Genomic DNA, 17,960 nt, shown 5'->3' with positions numbered 1-17,960 from the left:
TGCTGTCCTGCCCCCCTTCCAGCGTGCTGTCCGAGCGCTGCTTCAGTGCAGCTGGTGGTGTGGTCACCGAGAAACGCTCACGTCTGTCTCACAAGTCTGTGGACAGACTGACGTTTCTCAAGATGAACCAGGCGTGGGTGGAAGGCGAGTTCCTGGCCCCTGTTGTCGGCGAGAGGGGGACATGAACTGGCTAAGAACCATCGTTAATGTGCCTTACCACCCTTTACCACCTCCTGGCTCCTGCTCACTAAGCCAGCCTGGTTCACTTTGACTATTACGTCGCCTGCAGCCACACATTTTACACCTACAGTGGGCTGCTGTGTACTGCCCTTCTGCCGTCTGTCTGTGTTTCCCACTGCCAGGGTACACAGATTTACCTTCTGCTGCCACTCTGCCACCAGCTATTACGTCAAACAATAGCTATATATCTGTGTAATTTGTTTTACAAACAAAACCAAAAAACCATTAAAAAAAAAAAAGGTTTAATTTTTCTGAGGTGCCCGGGTTGAAAACTGTGTTGTCCCAGTTGTGTATTGGACACGATGTGGGCTGCACGACCGCTGTCTGGGACCTCCTGTTGTGTTCATTTACGGCCTGGTATCACCGCTAGGTACCAGGGCTATTATGTCACGCTGCCTGCCTGCTGCCACACTCACACTACTCCTCCATTCCTCCTGCTGCTGCTGTCTGTCTGTGTTTCCCAACGCCAGGGTACACAGATTTACCTTCTGCTGCCACTCTGCCACCAGCTATTACGTCAAACAATAGCTGCTCACATTACTCCTCCATTCCTCCTGCTGCTGCTGCTGCTGTCTGTCTGTCTGTGTTTCCCAACGCCAGGGTACACAGATTTACCTTCTGCTGCCACTCTGCCACCAGCTATTACGTCAAAAAATAGCTATATCTGTGTAATTGGTTGTAAAACCAAAACTACAAGACCATAAAAAAAAAAAAAAGGTTTAATTTTTCTGAGGTGCCCGGGTTGAAAACTGTGTTGTCCCAGTTGTGTATTGGACACAATGTGGGCTGCACGACCGCTGTCTGGGACCTCCTGCCTGCTGTGTTTATTTACAGCCCTGGTATCACCGCTAGGTACCAGGGCTATTATGTCACGCTGCCTGCCTGCTGCCACACTCACACTACTCCTCCATTCCTCCTGCTGATGCTGCTGTCTGTCTGTGTTTCCCAACGCCAGGGCACACAGATTTACCTTCTGCTGCCACTCTGCCACCAGCTATTGCGTCAAACAATAGCTGCTCACCTTACTCCTCCATTCCTCCTGCTGCTGCTGTCTGTCTGTCTGTGTTTCCCAACGCCAGGGTACACAGATTTACCTTCTGCTGCCACTCTGCCACCAGCTATTACGTCAAAAAATAGCTATATCTGTGTAATTGGTTGTAAAACCAAAACTACAAAACCATAAAAAAAAAAAAAAAAAGGTTTAATTTTTCTGAGGTGCCCGGGTTGAAAACTGTGTTGTCCCAGTTGTGTATTGGACACAATGTGGGCTGCACGACCGCTGTCTGGGACCTCCTGCCTGCTGTGTTTATTTACAGCCCTGGTATCACCGCTAGGTACCAGGGCTATTATGTCACGCTGCCTGCCTCATTGACTGCCTACTGCCACACACTCATCCTCCTCCTCCTGCTGCTGAATTTACCTCCTGCTGTCTGTGTGTTTCCACTGCCAGGGAGCACATACAATGGCGCTTCCAACATGCGTGCGCCACCAGCTATTTGTTACGCTCAAAAATAGCTGCATTTCTTTAAAAAAAAAAATTTGAAAAGAGAAATAAGTGAAGAAGAAGACGATATAGAAGAAGATGAAGAAGATGAAGAAGAAGAAGAAGAAGAAGAAGAAGAAGGAGAAGAAGATGAAGAAGAAGAAGATGAAGAAGAAGAAGATGAAGAAGATGAAGAAGATGAAGATGAAGAAGATGAAGAAGAAGAAGATGAAGAAGAAGAAGATGAAGATGATGAAGAAGAAGAAGATGAAGAAGAAGATGAAGATGATGAAGAAGAAGAAGATGAAGAAGATGAAGAAGATGAAGATGAAGAAGATGAAGAAGAAGAAGATGATGAAGAAGAAGAAGAAGATGAAGAAGAAGATGAAGAAGATGAAGAAGAAGAAGAAGAAGAAGATGAAGAAGATGAAGATGAAGAAGATGAAGAAGATGAAGAAGAAGAAGATGAAGATGATGAAGAAGAAGAAGATGAAGAAGAAGATGAAGATGATGAAGAAGAAGAAGATGAAGAAGATGAAGAAGATGAAGATGATGAAGAAGATGAAGAAGAAGAAGAAGATGAAGAAGTTGAAGATGAAGTAGATGTAGAAAAAGAAGAAGAAGAAGATGAAGAAGATGAAGAAGAAGATGAAGAAGATGAAGAAGAAGATGAAGAAGATGAAGAAAAAGAAGATGAAGAAGAAGAAGATGATGATGAAGAAGATGAAGAAGAAGAAGAAGAAGAAGACAATATAAAAGAAGAAGAAGATATAGAAGAAGATATAGAAGAAGAAGATATAGAAGAAGAAGATATAGAAGAAGAAGAAGAAGAAGAAGATATAGAAGATGAAGAAGAAGAAGAAGAAGATATAGAAGATAAAGAAGAAGAAGAAGAAGTATATACAGTACTGAACAAATTTCTGGACACAACTTCTCTTTTCAACTTTTTTTTTTTAAAGGAACATCCCCACATAATCACTTGCTGTTGTTACTTGGAAAAAAAGAGGTTTCTTGCATCATTCACCCTCAAAACAAGTGTTGGAAGCTATTTAAGGCCATTTCGAATAGTCAGCTCGAATAATGAGCTCGAATACCGACTCGAATAGTGAGCTCGAATTCCGAGGTCGAATCGAATAGTAAAAATTATTCGACTCGAATATTCGACTGATCTCGAATAATTTACTATTCGAATTCGACCTAACTCGAATTTTGAAAAGGGGTATTTGAGCACCACTATTAAGCAATACCAGTTGCCTGGCTGCCCTGCTGGTCCTCTGCCTCTAATACTTTCAGCCATTGACCTTGAACAAGCATGCAGCAGATCAGGTGTTTCTGACATTACTGTTAGATCTGACAAGATTAGCTGCATGCTTGTTTCTTGTGTGATATAGACACTACTGCAGCCAAATAGATCAGCAGGGTGGTCAGGCAACGGGTATTGTTTAACAGGAAATAAATATGGCAGCCCCCACATTCCTCGCACTACAGTTGTCCTTTAACACTAACTTATTAATACCTTAACCTAATCCTTGTTATCAGCTCTTAACTCTCCCCTATCCTGTCCACAAACACTAACCTTTTTATTGGTGTCTAATTTGTTATTGGTGCCTAGCCCTTAGGGCCCGTTTCCACTAGAAGCTACATAGCTGCATCGCACCGCGTGTATGCTGAAAAACATGCACGGCAATGGAACAGTTTCCACTGCATGCATGTTGTGCGGAGCGGTGCGGAGCGATCCGAGAATCAGCAGCATGCTGCAGATTCTCACACGGTCACATCCGTCCGCAGCCACGTCCCATCTCTGCAATTGACTTCCTCATCGGGAGTTGCGGAAGTGACGCAGGCGCTGGCGAAAGTGATGCGTAGCTGCATCGCATCACTTTCGCCAATGGAAAAGGGCCCTAACTTGACTTATTGTTGCCAAACCCTAACTTCACTTATTGGTGCCTAACTTTAATTTTTCAATACTTGCCTTTTCCTACCCTATCAGCCAACACTAACACTAAGGGCCTGAGCCCACTAACGCAGTTGTGTACGCTTCTGTCCGCTTTTTCAGCATCTGTAACATTGATGTTTAACTGAAAAGCGGATACAACTGCGTTAGTGGGCTCTGGCCCTAACTCCTTTTTGGTGCATAACCCTCTTTATCAGCCCCTAAACCTAATTTTTCTAAACTAACCAATAAGGCCTATCCCCTAGATAAAACTAACTTTACCTTCTACCATTAGGGTGCATAGACAATAAATATATACTTGTCTAGGATTTTCTGAGACAATGTGACCCATGCTAAGGGGGATTTAAAAAATTCTGACTTACAGAAAGGTCTGTATAAGACAATGGTGTTGAGGAACCAGGGGTGTACCTAGAACCCAACGGGTCCCCAAGCAAAGCTTAGCCGGCCAGACCCTCTGCACAACCCTGCACCCAAAGAATCCAAATTTTGTCCCCCCAGCAAGTAGTGCGTGTGCACTGCATTCATTACCTGTTGTAACTGCAGAACTAGCCACACCCCTTTTCTCTTAACTCTTCGTCATACAGTCCTTGCGGCTTCCTAATGCATGTCACATGACATGCAGAGATGGCAGCCACAGGGAGATGCACTGTACAGAATGGCCAGAAGAGAAAAGTGAAAAGGCCATGTAGCTAGCACCAATGACAACAGGTAATGTATACCACTTCCACTGACAAGCTCTGCATCTCCCAAAAGCGGGACCCCTTAGCGTGCCCCCTACATCACAATAGTCAATCAAGCAAGTAGTTTGTAGTATAACGTGCGCTGTTTGATAGCAGCTGAAACAGGTCTTCATTTCTTAAATAAGACATTTATTAACAATAGAATTAACAATAGAAGGACGCCTTCTTCATGCTGCAATACATGCGGTTCTGGATGCCACTGTGCTACTCAGGCAATCATGCAGGTTGTCTGATGTGCTAGAATATAAGCCACAGGTATCATACTTACCCATTTCTTCCAGCTCTGATGTCATGGATTTGGAGCGTAGCGATATTGCGGGCGGTGTGACTCGTTTTGTTTGTTGGGGCACTAGAAGTGAAGAAGCAAACATAATTTACGATCAACCCTTTTAAAGCGGATCCGAGATGAAAAACTAACTATAACAAGTAACTTGTCTATATATCTTATGTACAGTTTAGATGGTTTAAACAGCAAATCTGTCTGCATACAGCTGTAATAGAATATGATTATTTCTTCCTGTGATACAATGACAGCAGCCATGTTGTTTGTAAACATTACACAGAGGGAGGCTTATCTGCACCATCAGCACTCAGCCTAATCCCCCCTCCTCCTCCCTCCTCCCCTCAGCCTCTGAAATCTCTGGCTAGTAACCTCCTCCTCCTCCTGCCCAGACTGAGCTCCCATTAGCCCTTGCTACTGCCAAGGCCCTCTGAAAACTGTAGGCGGGGCTTGTTTAGTTTATAGGGAATTAGAGTATTAAAACAAAAACTAAAAAATATTTGGCTTGAGGAATGCCCTATAAACAATAGGAAAGGAACACAATTATGCAATGAGTAAAAGTTCATCTCTGATCCACTTTAAGTCACATCCTCAATGTACATTATAAAACACATCTCTCTGTTATGGCAACAGCAAAACACAACAAGGCCAATTCAATCACAAATTCCTAAATCTGTCACCTTTTCACTTTTCAATCACTGTCTTTATCTCAACAGTAAAGAAAAGCACAGAAAAGAGAAAAGAAATTTGTATGCCGAAGAAGAATAACATGATTGTAAAACTAACAACACACTTTACATAGAAAGTAGTATTGAGCCCTGATTACTTTGTTAAGGTATAGCTAAACATGTACATAAAATAATCCATTGTGACAGTAACAATTGGACAATCTGCCAGTGATTGCGCATAATAAAGAATGCTCTTTGTGGTGCAGTGTGTGGATCAGTACATGGTTCATATAGACCCACTGATTGAGAGAATAGAGGAGGAGGTAAGAAACAAAAATGAAGAGAAAGGAAACTGGAGACATAAAAGAAACAAAAATATTTGTTCATGAAATGGGGCGCAAAGAAAAATGGGTGCCCATTTTCGTTAATAAAATTATTGTTAATATCTACCGATATTATTTGTTTTTTAAAGTGTAAATTATCGTAATAAAATATCGGTATATATTAACAATATTTTGCTACAACTTAAGGTGGCCACACACCATACAATAAAATGATCCGATTTTACGGCTATTCGATAAAAACGATCGGATCTCCCGAAAAAAAAGCTTTTTTTTTCATTAGACTGAAAAATCCGATCCGATTTCCCGTTTTCTTCGATTTTTATTGATCCGGATTGCCAGATATTTTTCTTCAGTCTTTCTAAAGATTGTATGGTGTGTGTTAGATTATCAATTTATTAATATAAACACCGTAGCAATTTTCTCAGAGTTTCCAATCATTTTTATCATAATTGGGGAAAAATTTAACACAGGTGTGTGGCACATTGGTCATATTTTTGAAATGTTAAAATCAGTCCGAAAAATTGATTGCAATTCTTAAATTTAACAGATTTTTAGAAAATTGTATGGTGTGTGGCCATCTTAACTCTAAACCTATTCTCACACAGAACCCTCCCCCTCAGATACCTAACCCTAAAACCCCTCTTTCTGACACTTATCCAATAAAACCCGCATTCCTGATATCTAACCCTAAAATACCCCTTCATGAGGCCTAACCCTAAAACCCCTTTCTTGACACCTAACCCTAAAACCACTCTCCCTGATGTCTAACCCTAACACCCCCCTTTCTGACACTTAACCCTAAAAACCCCTTTTTGATGCCTAACCCTTAAACCCTCCTTCTTGACCCCTAACCCTAAACCCCCCTCTTCTTGATGCCTAACCCTAAAACCCCCTTTTTGACGCCTAACCCTAAAACTCCCTTCTTGACGTCTAACCCTAAAACCCCTCTTCTTGATGCCTAACCCTAAACCCCTCTTCTTGATGCCCAACTCTAAAAACCCGTTCTTGATGCCTAACCCTGAAACCCCTCTTCTTGACGCCTAAGCCCCCCTTCTTAATGCCTAACCCTAAAACCTCTCTTCTGGATGCCTAACCCTAAAACTCCCTTCTTGACGCCTTACCCTAAAACCCCCTTCTTGATGCCAAACCCTAATACCCCTCTTCTTGATCCCTAACTCAAAAATACCCTTCTTGATGCCTTACCCTAAAACACCTCTTCTTGATTCCTAACCCTAAGAACCTGTTCTTGATGCCTAACCCTGAAACCCCTCTTCTTGACGTCTAACCCCATGCTTGTTGCCTAACCCTAAAACCCCTCTTCTTGATGCCTAATCCTAAAACACCCTTCTTGATGCCTGACCCTAAAACCCCTCTTGTTGATTCTTAACCCTAAAACCTCCCTTGTTGATCCCTTACCCTAAAATCCCCTTCTTGATGCTTAGCCCTAAACCCCTCTCTTCTTGAGTCCTCATTTTAAAACCCACTTCTTGATTCCTAACCCTAAAACCCCCTTCTTGATGCCTAACCCTAAAGCCCCCTTCCTCACGCCTAACCATAAAACCCTCCTTCCTAACCTTATAATGTTCAAAATTTCAAAATGAAAATTTTCAAAAATGAATACATTGTAAAATCAAAACACTAAAAATGTCAAAAACTATAATGTTCTACTTTTCAAAACGATAAAAAAAAATTCAAAAACCATAATGTAATTTTCAAAACGATAATTATCACACGTCCACATTTCTGCTTTGGGAACCTGATAGCCAATATTTGCATTAGCGCCTATGGAGCGCCCAAGTTGTTCATTGGCCGCAGGTGCCTAAATTTCCTGCTTCCAAAAATATACCCTGGTTTTGACAAGTGTTTCCCTAAATGTACTGTACATACACCTAAACTGTCACAGAGACATCAAGAAATAAACACTGCCACTCCATCTCAGACTCCAAATAAATAGCAATAAAGTAGAGCTTGAGGTACCTTTCTTCCTCATGGCATCCTCCATTTCAGGGTTCCGTGTCACCATGACAACTTTTACCATTAGGTTGTTTCCTCCCTGCCGAATCATGTTTACGACTTGCCGGTGTCCTACTTTCACCACATTCTGCCCGTTCACCTATAAGGAAGAATGAGGTTGTTCATTACACAATGCATACACTGGATAAAAGTCATCTCATGGAAGATCCGAAAGGAGAACTATGTCAAAATTTCCACCTCTGCTCCAATAAATTAGCCATTAATTATTAAAAAATAAAAGAAGGGGGACCAGGAAAGTTAATGTTTACTTTCATTTTCTTCTGGATACCACAGTGGGATATACTAAGTACTTCCGACTATACTTTATCTCTAACTGCAGGAGATAAGGCTTATTTATGGAAGAGAGATTCTGTGTGCACGCTAAATTGCTAAGGTGATGTAGAACTACAAAAATAACAGCATTGTGCTTACAGGCTGAACCGGATATTACATTATAAAACAAGACAACTGCTTCCAGTACTAACTGAGTAAAACTGTTGAAGAATTAAGAAAGAGAGGCTATGTCATATGACATAACTTCAGGTCAAAGTCAGGCAGGATAACGATATAGTCAATAAGGAGTTGGAGTTCAGGTTTTTCATTTTATATTATGCCAGTAATTCACCTTTAACTAAAGACTGACTGAGCTCAACCTCACAGAAACCTGTAAAGATGGAGTAATACTGGTAACTCTTAGGCTGGTTTCATACTGCAAACTTGCGGTAGTGTTGTGGTATGGCACACCCGCCACACCGCACTGTTAAAAACAGGCCTTCAGGGAACAAGCTTACCTCTCTGACGTCTTCTTCGGTATAACCCTTCAACCCGGAAGGAGGAAGTGTTTGTAATCACGTGACCGCAGCTTGAAGCGCATCGTGGGAGGCGCTGAGGGACGTACCGAGGAAGACGTCAGAGAGGTAAGCTTGACCCCCCCGCCCAGCCCGCACAGCATTACTGGGAGATATCCGGATAGCAACAATCCGGGTATCTCCCGAAGCCGAATTTGAGCATGCCTGTCCCCAGTACTGTGTTTGCAAGTACATTATTACTTTATCTATTAATCATTGGCTTTATTATTACATGAGCTTCTGGGGATCTGTGTTTATCTTTGATAAGAGAATTAAAGGGAATCTGAAGTGAAAATAAACTTATGATATAATTAATTGTATGTGTAGTACAGCTAAGAAATAGAACAAATGCAGCAAAGGAAAGAGCCTCAATTTCCAGTACATGAAGAGTCAAAAATAACTTCAGCTGTTATCTATGCAAAAGAGCTTCTCTGAGCTCTCCGACCAAGTTGAGTCAGAGACAGTCCTATTTTCTGAAGCACTTATGCATCCAAAAATGGTGGAAAAACAGCTTCAGATTTTGTTTTACTGCCAGGAAGTTAAAAGGGTCTTTAGCTCTGTTTCATAGTTTAAAATACAAAGTGTTGTTTGTAATTGCAAAAATGACAGAATAATACAATGTTATAAAAAAAAAAAAAAGAAAGCTATATAACTGAAAATAAAAATATGAGACTCCTTTCTTTGCTACTAATGTTCTATTAATTATCTGTAATACACATACAATTCATTATATCATAAGTTTTTTTTCACTTTAAATAAAAAAAAAAAATTAAAAGGAGAAAATAGTTTAATTTGCTTGACCTTTGCTTGTTTGGCTCTGCTGGTACAAACAATAGATTTGCCTCAATTCACCTCAATTAAAAAGTCTCCCATCCGCAGCCCAGCTCGCCAGGCCACTCCCCCTTCATCCACACTTTCCAGATACTGGAGCGCTGGGAAGGCTGGAGTTGGAGTGAATTCTTCAATTGGGGTTTGTGCTGTGAAAAGTAATAAGAACATTTTAGTATTAAAAAAAAAATGTGTGGTTGCAATGATGCAAAGTTTCACATATTTTTTTGTGATTATGATTTTTCCATTACAATCGTAATTACATTAATTATGCAACATTTCGTGAAACCATAATTAGCACATTAATATCATCACTTACGATCAATACTTCCAAAATCAATTAAAAGCAATGTGAGTCAGGGGCGTAACTAGAAGTTCCCGGGCCCCCCTGCAAGAATTTGAGCGCCCTCCCCCTGGGGCCCGCTTAGGGCCATTTTGGGGGGGCAGGAGGGGTCGCAGCATAAGGGGAGAGCTTTGCACTTCAGCGGGGACAGTCCTCCCCCTCACCTTGGGCTCTCCCCTCTGCGCTCCCCTCCTGCATCTATCTAAGTGGCAGCAGCGGCAGCTATAAATACCTCCATTCACCACCAGAAGTCTCCGATCTGCAAGGGCTTCACATTACTTCCTGTTTTAACAGGAAGTAATGTGAAGCCCTTGCAGATCAAAGACCCTCATGCTGCTGCCACTAATAGATGCAGGAGGGGAGCACAGAAGGGACTGTCCCCCTCCCTGCTGATGTGCAAAGCTCTCCCCTCATGCTGCGACCCCTCCTGTCCTCCCAAAATGGCCATGAGCGGGCCCAAAGCCCCCCCCCCCACGCGGGGGCAGGGGCTGCTTCCCCTATTGTTACGCCAGTGATGCGAGTTCAGGTCCTGAGCATTCCCAATTGGTGAATGGAGCTACCATATAAAATAAATAGAATATTGCTGGAAATATCACACTTGGAGAAGAACTTGGGAATACTGGTTAAGGCCAGAAACCCACTAGGAGCGATTTCTTATCGCTAGTGATCTGAAAAAGCTCTTGCTAATGTAATGCTATGGGGTTTTTTTATAAAATCACATCACTCAAGTGGGATCCCACTCATAGCATTACATTAGCAAGAGTTTTCAAATCGCAAAGCACTCAGAAAATCGCTCCTAGTAGATATCTGGCCTAATACGTGTTGATTACTTAACTAAACCTATACAATGCCAAGCAGTGGTAGCTAAAGCAAATAAAATTCTGGGATGCATAAAAATGGGAAATAAAATCTTGAGATGCTAGTATACTACCCCGTTTAAATCACTTGTGAGGCCACATCCGGGGTACAGAATACAGTTTTGGGAACCACACTATAGAAAGGGCCTTGACCTTCTAGAACGGGTACAAAGACGGGCAACTAAATTATTCCGAGGCATGGAAGGTTTCACCAAGAATTTAGGTTTTTTTTGTCCCTAAGCTTGTACAATGGACAAGGAGACATTATCTACATATGGAGGAGAACCATTGTTGCCATCTATGTAGAAAGGGGTCCTTCACAGTGAGAGTAGTTAAAATCTGGAATATCTTACCTCAGGAAGTAATTATGGCAAACTCTATATCTGAATTTAAAGAGGGATAGGATGCTTTCCTTGCACTGAAGGGCATCCACGGCTATACAAGGTAATTCCTGGCAGAGTTGATCCAGGGATTTATCTGACTACCATCTGGAGTCAAGAAGAAATTCTTTCCTTTTAAGGCTAATTGGCCCAAGCCTTGTAAGGTTTTAAGCCTTCCCCTGCATCAACTGGGATAATATGCTAGTTCAAGACCGTGTGTTTTTTTTCCTTTCTGGTTGAATTTAATGGACAATTTTTTTTTTTCAATCAAACTAACTATTCTACTAAGTTAAAATTAAAAGATGCTTGAGAAGTGTAAAAAAAAACCTAATTCTAGAGGTAGAATCTGCCTATCGGTTCAAAGTTGTACATCTCTGAAACTACCCCTGGTCTAATCTGCTCTGTTCTTTGAACATCACCTCTAATCATGCAGTTTTTCCTACATGTACTCAAGTTTGAATTGCCAAGACTAATGACAGGCTTGCTTTAAATATCTCAAACATATATTTATATAATTGCACTGTGAGCAGAAAGCTTCACTTGTAAAGACAGGAAAAGGTACCTTAGAATCAGAGAAACATCATACGGAACAGCACAGCTATTCACCATTAAAGTGATGTGGCGCTAAAAAGCGAGAAATAGCTGCAGTCATTAGAGGTGGTGGATTGAAGCGCCGCTTCTCATAAACAGCTCAGGACAGGGAAAAGAGAGAGAGAGGGAAGATCGCTCCCAATCACACAGCACCGGGGCTGCCTGGGATGATTGATTCAGGCAGGATAAGGCTCTCAGTCACCAGCCAGGCACACTACAGCGGTGCCCAGGGTTGGCACTCTCCGAGGTGAAACACAGATGAGATCTTTCACTTCTTGTATTCAATCGGCTTAATCTTGGTCATTTGTACTTGTTACGGGAAAACTCTCTTCTCTGGGGGGAGAGCACGGCACCGGTCTCAGTCTAGCAAAGCGGGGAGACACGGGACTCCCCTAGTAACATGCCTAGGCACTTCTCTGGGGGGAGAGAGCGGCACCCGGTCTCAGCCCAGCAGAGCGGGGAGACACAGGACTCCCCTAGTAACATGCCTAGGCACTTCTCCGGGGAGAGAGCGCTGCATGCGGTCTCAATCCTGCAGAGCAGGCATGGTCGGAATAGCCAATTTCCGATTCCGTATACCGCCACTACCGAAATTCCGCTACCGTTTCATTCCGAGGTAATTCCTAAGCCGTTCCGCGGAATTCCGAGATACACGGAATTCCATCAGAAAATTTTAAATCTCTCTCTGTCTCTCTCTCTCTCTCTTTCCTCCTCCTCCTTCTCCTTCAAATCCCAGCTATGGTATATAAGCATGCTTTTCAAAAAGTACCGATCCTTAATCATACTACTTTTTCTATTGCATTGATCATAATGGTAGTATGGTTTATGCTAGGATAGCTTTACCATGTAGTGTGGTTCATGGTCTAGAGGTTAAGACAGATACCTACTAGCTACTACACACTGCATCCTGGGTTCAAATCCCAGCTATGGTATATAAGCCTGCTTTTCAAAAAGTACTGATCCTTAATCATACTACTTTTTCTATTGCATTGATCATAATGGTAGTATGGTTTATGCTAGGATAGCTTTACCATGTAGTGTGGTTCATGGTCTAGAGGTTAAGACAGATACCTACTAGCTACTACACACTGCATCCTGGGTTCAAATCCCAGCTATGGTATATAAGCATGCTTTTCAAAAAGTACCGATCCTTAATCATACTACTTTTTCTATTGCATTGATCATAATGGTAGTATGGTTTATGCTAGGAAAGCTTTACCATGTAGTGTGGTTCATGGTCTAGAGGTTAAGACAGATACCTACTAGCTACTACACACTGCATCCTGGGTTCAAATCCCAGCTATGGTATATAAGCATGCTTTTCAAAAAGTACCGATCCTTAATCATACTACTTTTTCTATTGCATTGATCATAATGGTAGTATGGTTTATGCTAGGATAGCTTTACCATGTAGTGTGGTTCATGGTCTAGAGGTTAAGACAGACACCTACTAGCTACTACACACTGCATCCTGGGTTCAAATCCCAGCTATGGTATATAAGCCTGCTTTTCAAAAAGTACCGATCCTTAATCATACTACTTTTTCTATTGCATTGATCATAATGGTAGTATGGTTTATGCTAGGATAGCTTTACCATGTAGTGTGGTTCATGGTCTAGAGGTTAAGACAGATACCTACTAGCTACTACACACTGCATACTGGGTTCAAATCCCAGCTATGGTATATAAGCATGCTTTTCAAAAAGTACCGATCCATAATCATACTACTTTTTCTATTGCATTGATCATAATGGTAGTATGGTTTATGCTAGGATAGCTTTACCATGTAGTGTGGTTCATGGTCTAGAGGTTAAGACAGATACCTACTAGCTACTACACACTGCATCCTGGGTTCAAATCCCAGCTATGGTATATAAGCATGCTTTTCAAAAAGTAATGATCCTTAATCATACTACTTTTTCTATTGCATTGATCATAATGGTAGTATGGTTTATGCTAGGATAGCTTTACCATGTAGTGTGGTTCATGGTCTAGAGGTTAAGACAGATACCTACTAGCTACTACACACTGCATCCTGGGTTCAAATCCCAACTATGGTATATAAGCATGCTTTTCAAAAAGTACCGATCCTTAATCATACTACTTTTTCTATTGCATTGATCATAATGGTAGTATGGTTTATGCTAGGATAGCTTTACCATGTAGTGTGGTTCATGGTCTAGAGGTTAAGACAGATACCTACTAGCTACTACACACTGCATCCTGGGTTCAAATCCCAGCTATGGTATATAAGCTGTTTTGAAAATCTGCAATTCCCTACTGGATGATATAAGAGGATGGATGGAAAAAGAGAGAATGAATTTTGATGTGTTTCCGGAAAATTCCGTCGGAATTATAAATTTCCGCGGAATTCCGTTTGAGAAATTCCGTTCCGACTAACAAAATCGGAATTATTAATTCCGACCGGAATCACGGAATTAATAATTCCGCGGAATTTTCCGACCATGCCTGCTGCAGAGCGGGGAGACACAGGACTCCCCTAGTAACACGTCTTAGCACTTCTCCGGTGGAGAACGCGTTCCCCGGTCTCAGTCGAGCAGAGCGGAGAGACACAGGACTCCCCATATAACATGCCTTTGCTCTTCTCCGGGAGTAGAGCGCGGCACCCGGTCTCAGTCCAGCAGAGCGGGGAGACACAGGACTCCCTTAGTAACACGTCTTTGCTCTTCTCCAGGGGGAGAGTGCATCACCTGGGCGCAGTCCAGCAGAGCGGGGAGACACAGGACTCCCTTAGTAACACGTCTTTGCTCTTCTCCAGAGGGAGAGTGTGTCACCTGGCACCAGTCCAGCAGAGCGGGGAGACACAGGACTCCCTTAGTAACACGTCTTTGCTCTTCTCCAGAGGGAGAGTGTGTCACTTGGTCTCAGTCCAGCAGAGCGGGGAGACACAGGACTCCCCTAGTAACACGTCTTCGCTCTTCTCCGGGGAGAGAGCGTGGCTCCCGGTCTCAGTCCAGCAGAGCGGGGAGACACAGGACTCCCTTAGTAACACGTCTTTGCTCTTCTCCAGAGGGAGAGTGTGTCACCTGGCACCAGTCCAGCAGAGCGGGGAGACACAGGACTCCCTTAGTAACACGTCTTTGCTCTTCTCCAGAGGGAGAGTGTGTCACTTGGTCTCAGTCCAGCAGAGCGGGGAGACACAGGACTCCCCTAGTAACACGTCTTCGCTCTTCTCCGGGGAGAGAGCGTGGCTCCCGGTCTCAGTCCAGCAGAGCGGGGAGACACAGGACTCCCTTAGTAACACGTCTTTGCTCTTCTCCAGAGGGAGAGTGTGTCACTTGGTCTCAGTCCAGCAGAGCGGGGAGACACAGGACTCCCCTAGTAACACGTCTTCGCTCTTCTCCGGGGAGAGAGCGTGGCTCCCGGTCTCAGTCCGGCAGAGCAGGGAGACACAGGACTTCCCCAGTAATTAGAAAAAAAAGAGACTTACCCTTCGCTCCTCTCAGCACAAAGCCGAACCCTTCGCTGTCTTTCTTCTGCAGCAGCACAGTCTTTTCTTTAATGATGTAGTCGCTGGAAGAAGAAAAAGAAAAGAGTTATCGGATACAGCCAAGGGCCTAACTAAACCATAGTGGGCCCTAGTGCAATCATTATAGGGGCAATCCACTTTTACTAAAAAAATAGTTTTACATTGATATAATTGCTGTACACACCCTTTTAAAATGTAATGTTGTTAAAGGGAAGGTCCGAAACAAAAAAACAACAGATCTACTTACATGGGGCTTCCTTCAGCCCCTGGCAGCTGATCTGTCCCTTGCTGCAGCTCCGTTCCCAGCCAGTGGCCTGGGGTTCCCGGCGTTGCAGATGCCGATCGTGCTCACATGGCTTGGAGTGTTCTGTGCCTGTGCAGAATGCTCCAGACCACATGAGCGCGATCAGGAGTGGTGCGGCCGCGCTCTAGCGCAAACGCAGAGGTTGCCAGACTGGCATTTGCAAAAGAGGAAACCCCGGGACACCGGCTGTGAGCGGAGCTGCAGCGAGGGGCAGATCGGCTGTCATGGGCTGGAGGAAGACCCAGGTAAGTAAATCTGTTTGTTCTTTTTTTTTTTTTTTTTTTAGTTAGGATGTTTCCTTGAAAAATTATATTTCTATTAATATTCCCAGCTCAGCACAAACTGCACATCTTTGCAACTAATAGCAATCATAACCATGGCAACAGTACTGTGTTTGGACAAGGAGTGTTAGTGGGTATCATTTTTGGTAATTTTGGTGCAACCCCAACACACACACACACACACACACACACACACACACACACACACACACACACACACACACACACACACACACACACACACACACACACACACACACACACACACACACACACACACACACACACAGTATAGGGATGCTCATTTAAATTCCACATCAATTTCGGAAAACAGAAATCAGAATTCCATGGAAGTCGCAGAACTCGGAAGCATTGAATCAGAGAATGCAGAACTTTTCCGCAAAAACTGGATTACCGTGGTAATTTTAGACCAATTACAAGATTCCATTTTTCCAATTTTTGGGGGGTAATTTTTTGTATTTTCTGATGCAAGAAATGGCAAATAAAAGACTCCTTGGAAAATGGAAAAATCGGAAGTCAGAAATTGGCATTGGCGGAAATCGGAATTTCCGTGGAATCCATTTCCAACCACCCTTACAGATATACACACGTATAGGAAAATCATGATCAACATAAACTGGATTTTACAGCACTAAACATTAAAGCGGTATAACACCCTGACATAATATTCAATAAAAACATGTTTTCCTACATTTATATTCCATACGGTTATCATATTTGCATTTGTGCATAAGTATTATTATTCATTTAGAAATGATACGTTCCCAAAATTACAGTTTTTTGCTTTGTGAGCTCATTTTGCATTATATTAATAACTGGTTTTATTCATTATGTATTGAATTCAGAAATGCTTTGAGTCTCTGTCTGTGTCCAGGAGCTTCTCCACAGTCAGAGAATGTGTCACATTCCTCACTTGATATAATTAAGTAAACACAAGATAACATAATCTACACTTCGGATGCATCCACATTTCTCTGCACTGAACTTTCCAGCCCTGTGTGTAACCCTTTGAATGCAGGTCTAGTAAAAAAAAAAATGCTGGTTGTATATAATATGCTGTAAATAATTTTTTTAGAGCAAGAAAGAAATGCTGGGTTTTATCCCACTTTAAGTTCTACTCTATAAACAGAATTGCTGTTGCTTAGAAAAATTCACCCATAGAGAATACACACATTTTTTTACTTGGTTGAGGACAACTCACAGGTCTCAGTGAAACTCCATAAGGCTCCCTGCACACTGCATGCGATTCCGTTTTTTTTATCATTTTTTACATTCAATTCCGATTTTTAATCGTTACTGCATGCTGCCTTTTTCCTCCGTTTTCCTGTTGATTGCATTCAGGGAAAATCGGAATTAAAAATCGTAATCGCAAAATGGATTTGCAGTGTGCAGGGAGCCTAACAGATCCTTTTTAATTACTGTTGTGGGGGTGGATAGCCCCTTTATACTATTTATACTCAACCAATACAGATCATTACACTATATTTATATACAGTATAGCCTGGGTTGCTACTGTCCTAAATACTGTGCTAAAAAAAACCAGAGGTAGAAACAACCAACACAGAACAAATCTAAAACAATTACAGCTTCATTGGCACATTAAAAGCAGCACCTACCATATCATGGTTTTGGTAATCAGGCCACTGTTATGCTGATCAGCAGTGCTAAATTAGGTGTTAAAACTACCATCCTATTACTTTAATAGAACTAGGAGTAGTAAATAAGAACTCCACATACATGTAGAGCACTAGGCTTCAGTCTAGTTAGCCTATGCCTACAGGCCCCTTGACACTCACTAGGCCCGAGGCACCCGCCTAGGTTGCCTGGTAAATGATCCTGCTCTGGATTTAATGACAGGCAGAAAAAAAAAAAGCCTCATTGGTATTTTATGCACATGTGCAATGCTTTATCAACATGGATATCTTTTGAAAAAGTAGATATGTGTGGTGTCCACCAACTTTTGCATTGTGGAAGAACACACAGCTGGCTGGTCAGCAGAATAACACGAACAATGTAAAAGGATATTTCATATGCAATATATTTGTGTGCAACCACACAACTCAATCGATGCGCTGTGAACGTACCCTTAGGCTGCTTTCACAGTGGGATGTTACAGGCGCACGTTAGAGCAGCCTGTAACGCACCCCCACCGCACAGCAATGAAAAATCAATGGGCTGTTCACAGTGCCCACGTTGCGTTACAGTAACGCTTCACCTCAAGACAACGCACTGCATGCAGTACTTTATACACGGCTAAGCCGCGTTAGACTGTTTGCACATGCTCAGTACGGGTGG

The 17,960-nt window shown here is 42.5% G+C and overlaps 1 protein-coding gene across 5 annotated transcripts in view; it reads right to left on the bottom strand.

The window, feature by feature from the left end:
- SHANK1 (SH3 and multiple ankyrin repeat domains 1) overlaps positions 1-17,960 on the bottom strand; it is a 656,518-nt gene that overhangs the window by 55,601 nt on the left and 582,957 nt on the right. For all 5 annotated transcript variants that reach the window (XM_068241408.1, XM_068241411.1, XM_068241409.1 and 2 more), the window contains 4 exons: positions 15,021-15,103; positions 9,423-9,547; positions 7,687-7,822; positions 4,686-4,766 (listed from right to left, as the gene is read on the bottom strand). In XM_068241408.1, coding sequence (XP_068097509.1) covers positions 4,686-4,766; positions 7,687-7,822; positions 9,423-9,547; positions 15,021-15,103 — 425 coding nt within the window. The remainder of the gene's footprint in view (positions 1-4,685; positions 4,767-7,686; positions 7,823-9,422; positions 9,548-15,020; positions 15,104-17,960) is intronic.

The sequence above is a fragment of the Hyperolius riggenbachi genome, chromosome 6 (assembly GCF_040937935.1).
Source record: "Hyperolius riggenbachi isolate aHypRig1 chromosome 6, aHypRig1.pri, whole genome shotgun sequence".
NCBI lineage: Eukaryota > Metazoa > Chordata > Amphibia > Anura > Hyperoliidae > Hyperolius > Hyperolius riggenbachi.
The sequence above is the reverse complement of the archived record's forward strand: the minus strand, read 5'-3'. Positions and strand labels throughout refer to the sequence as shown.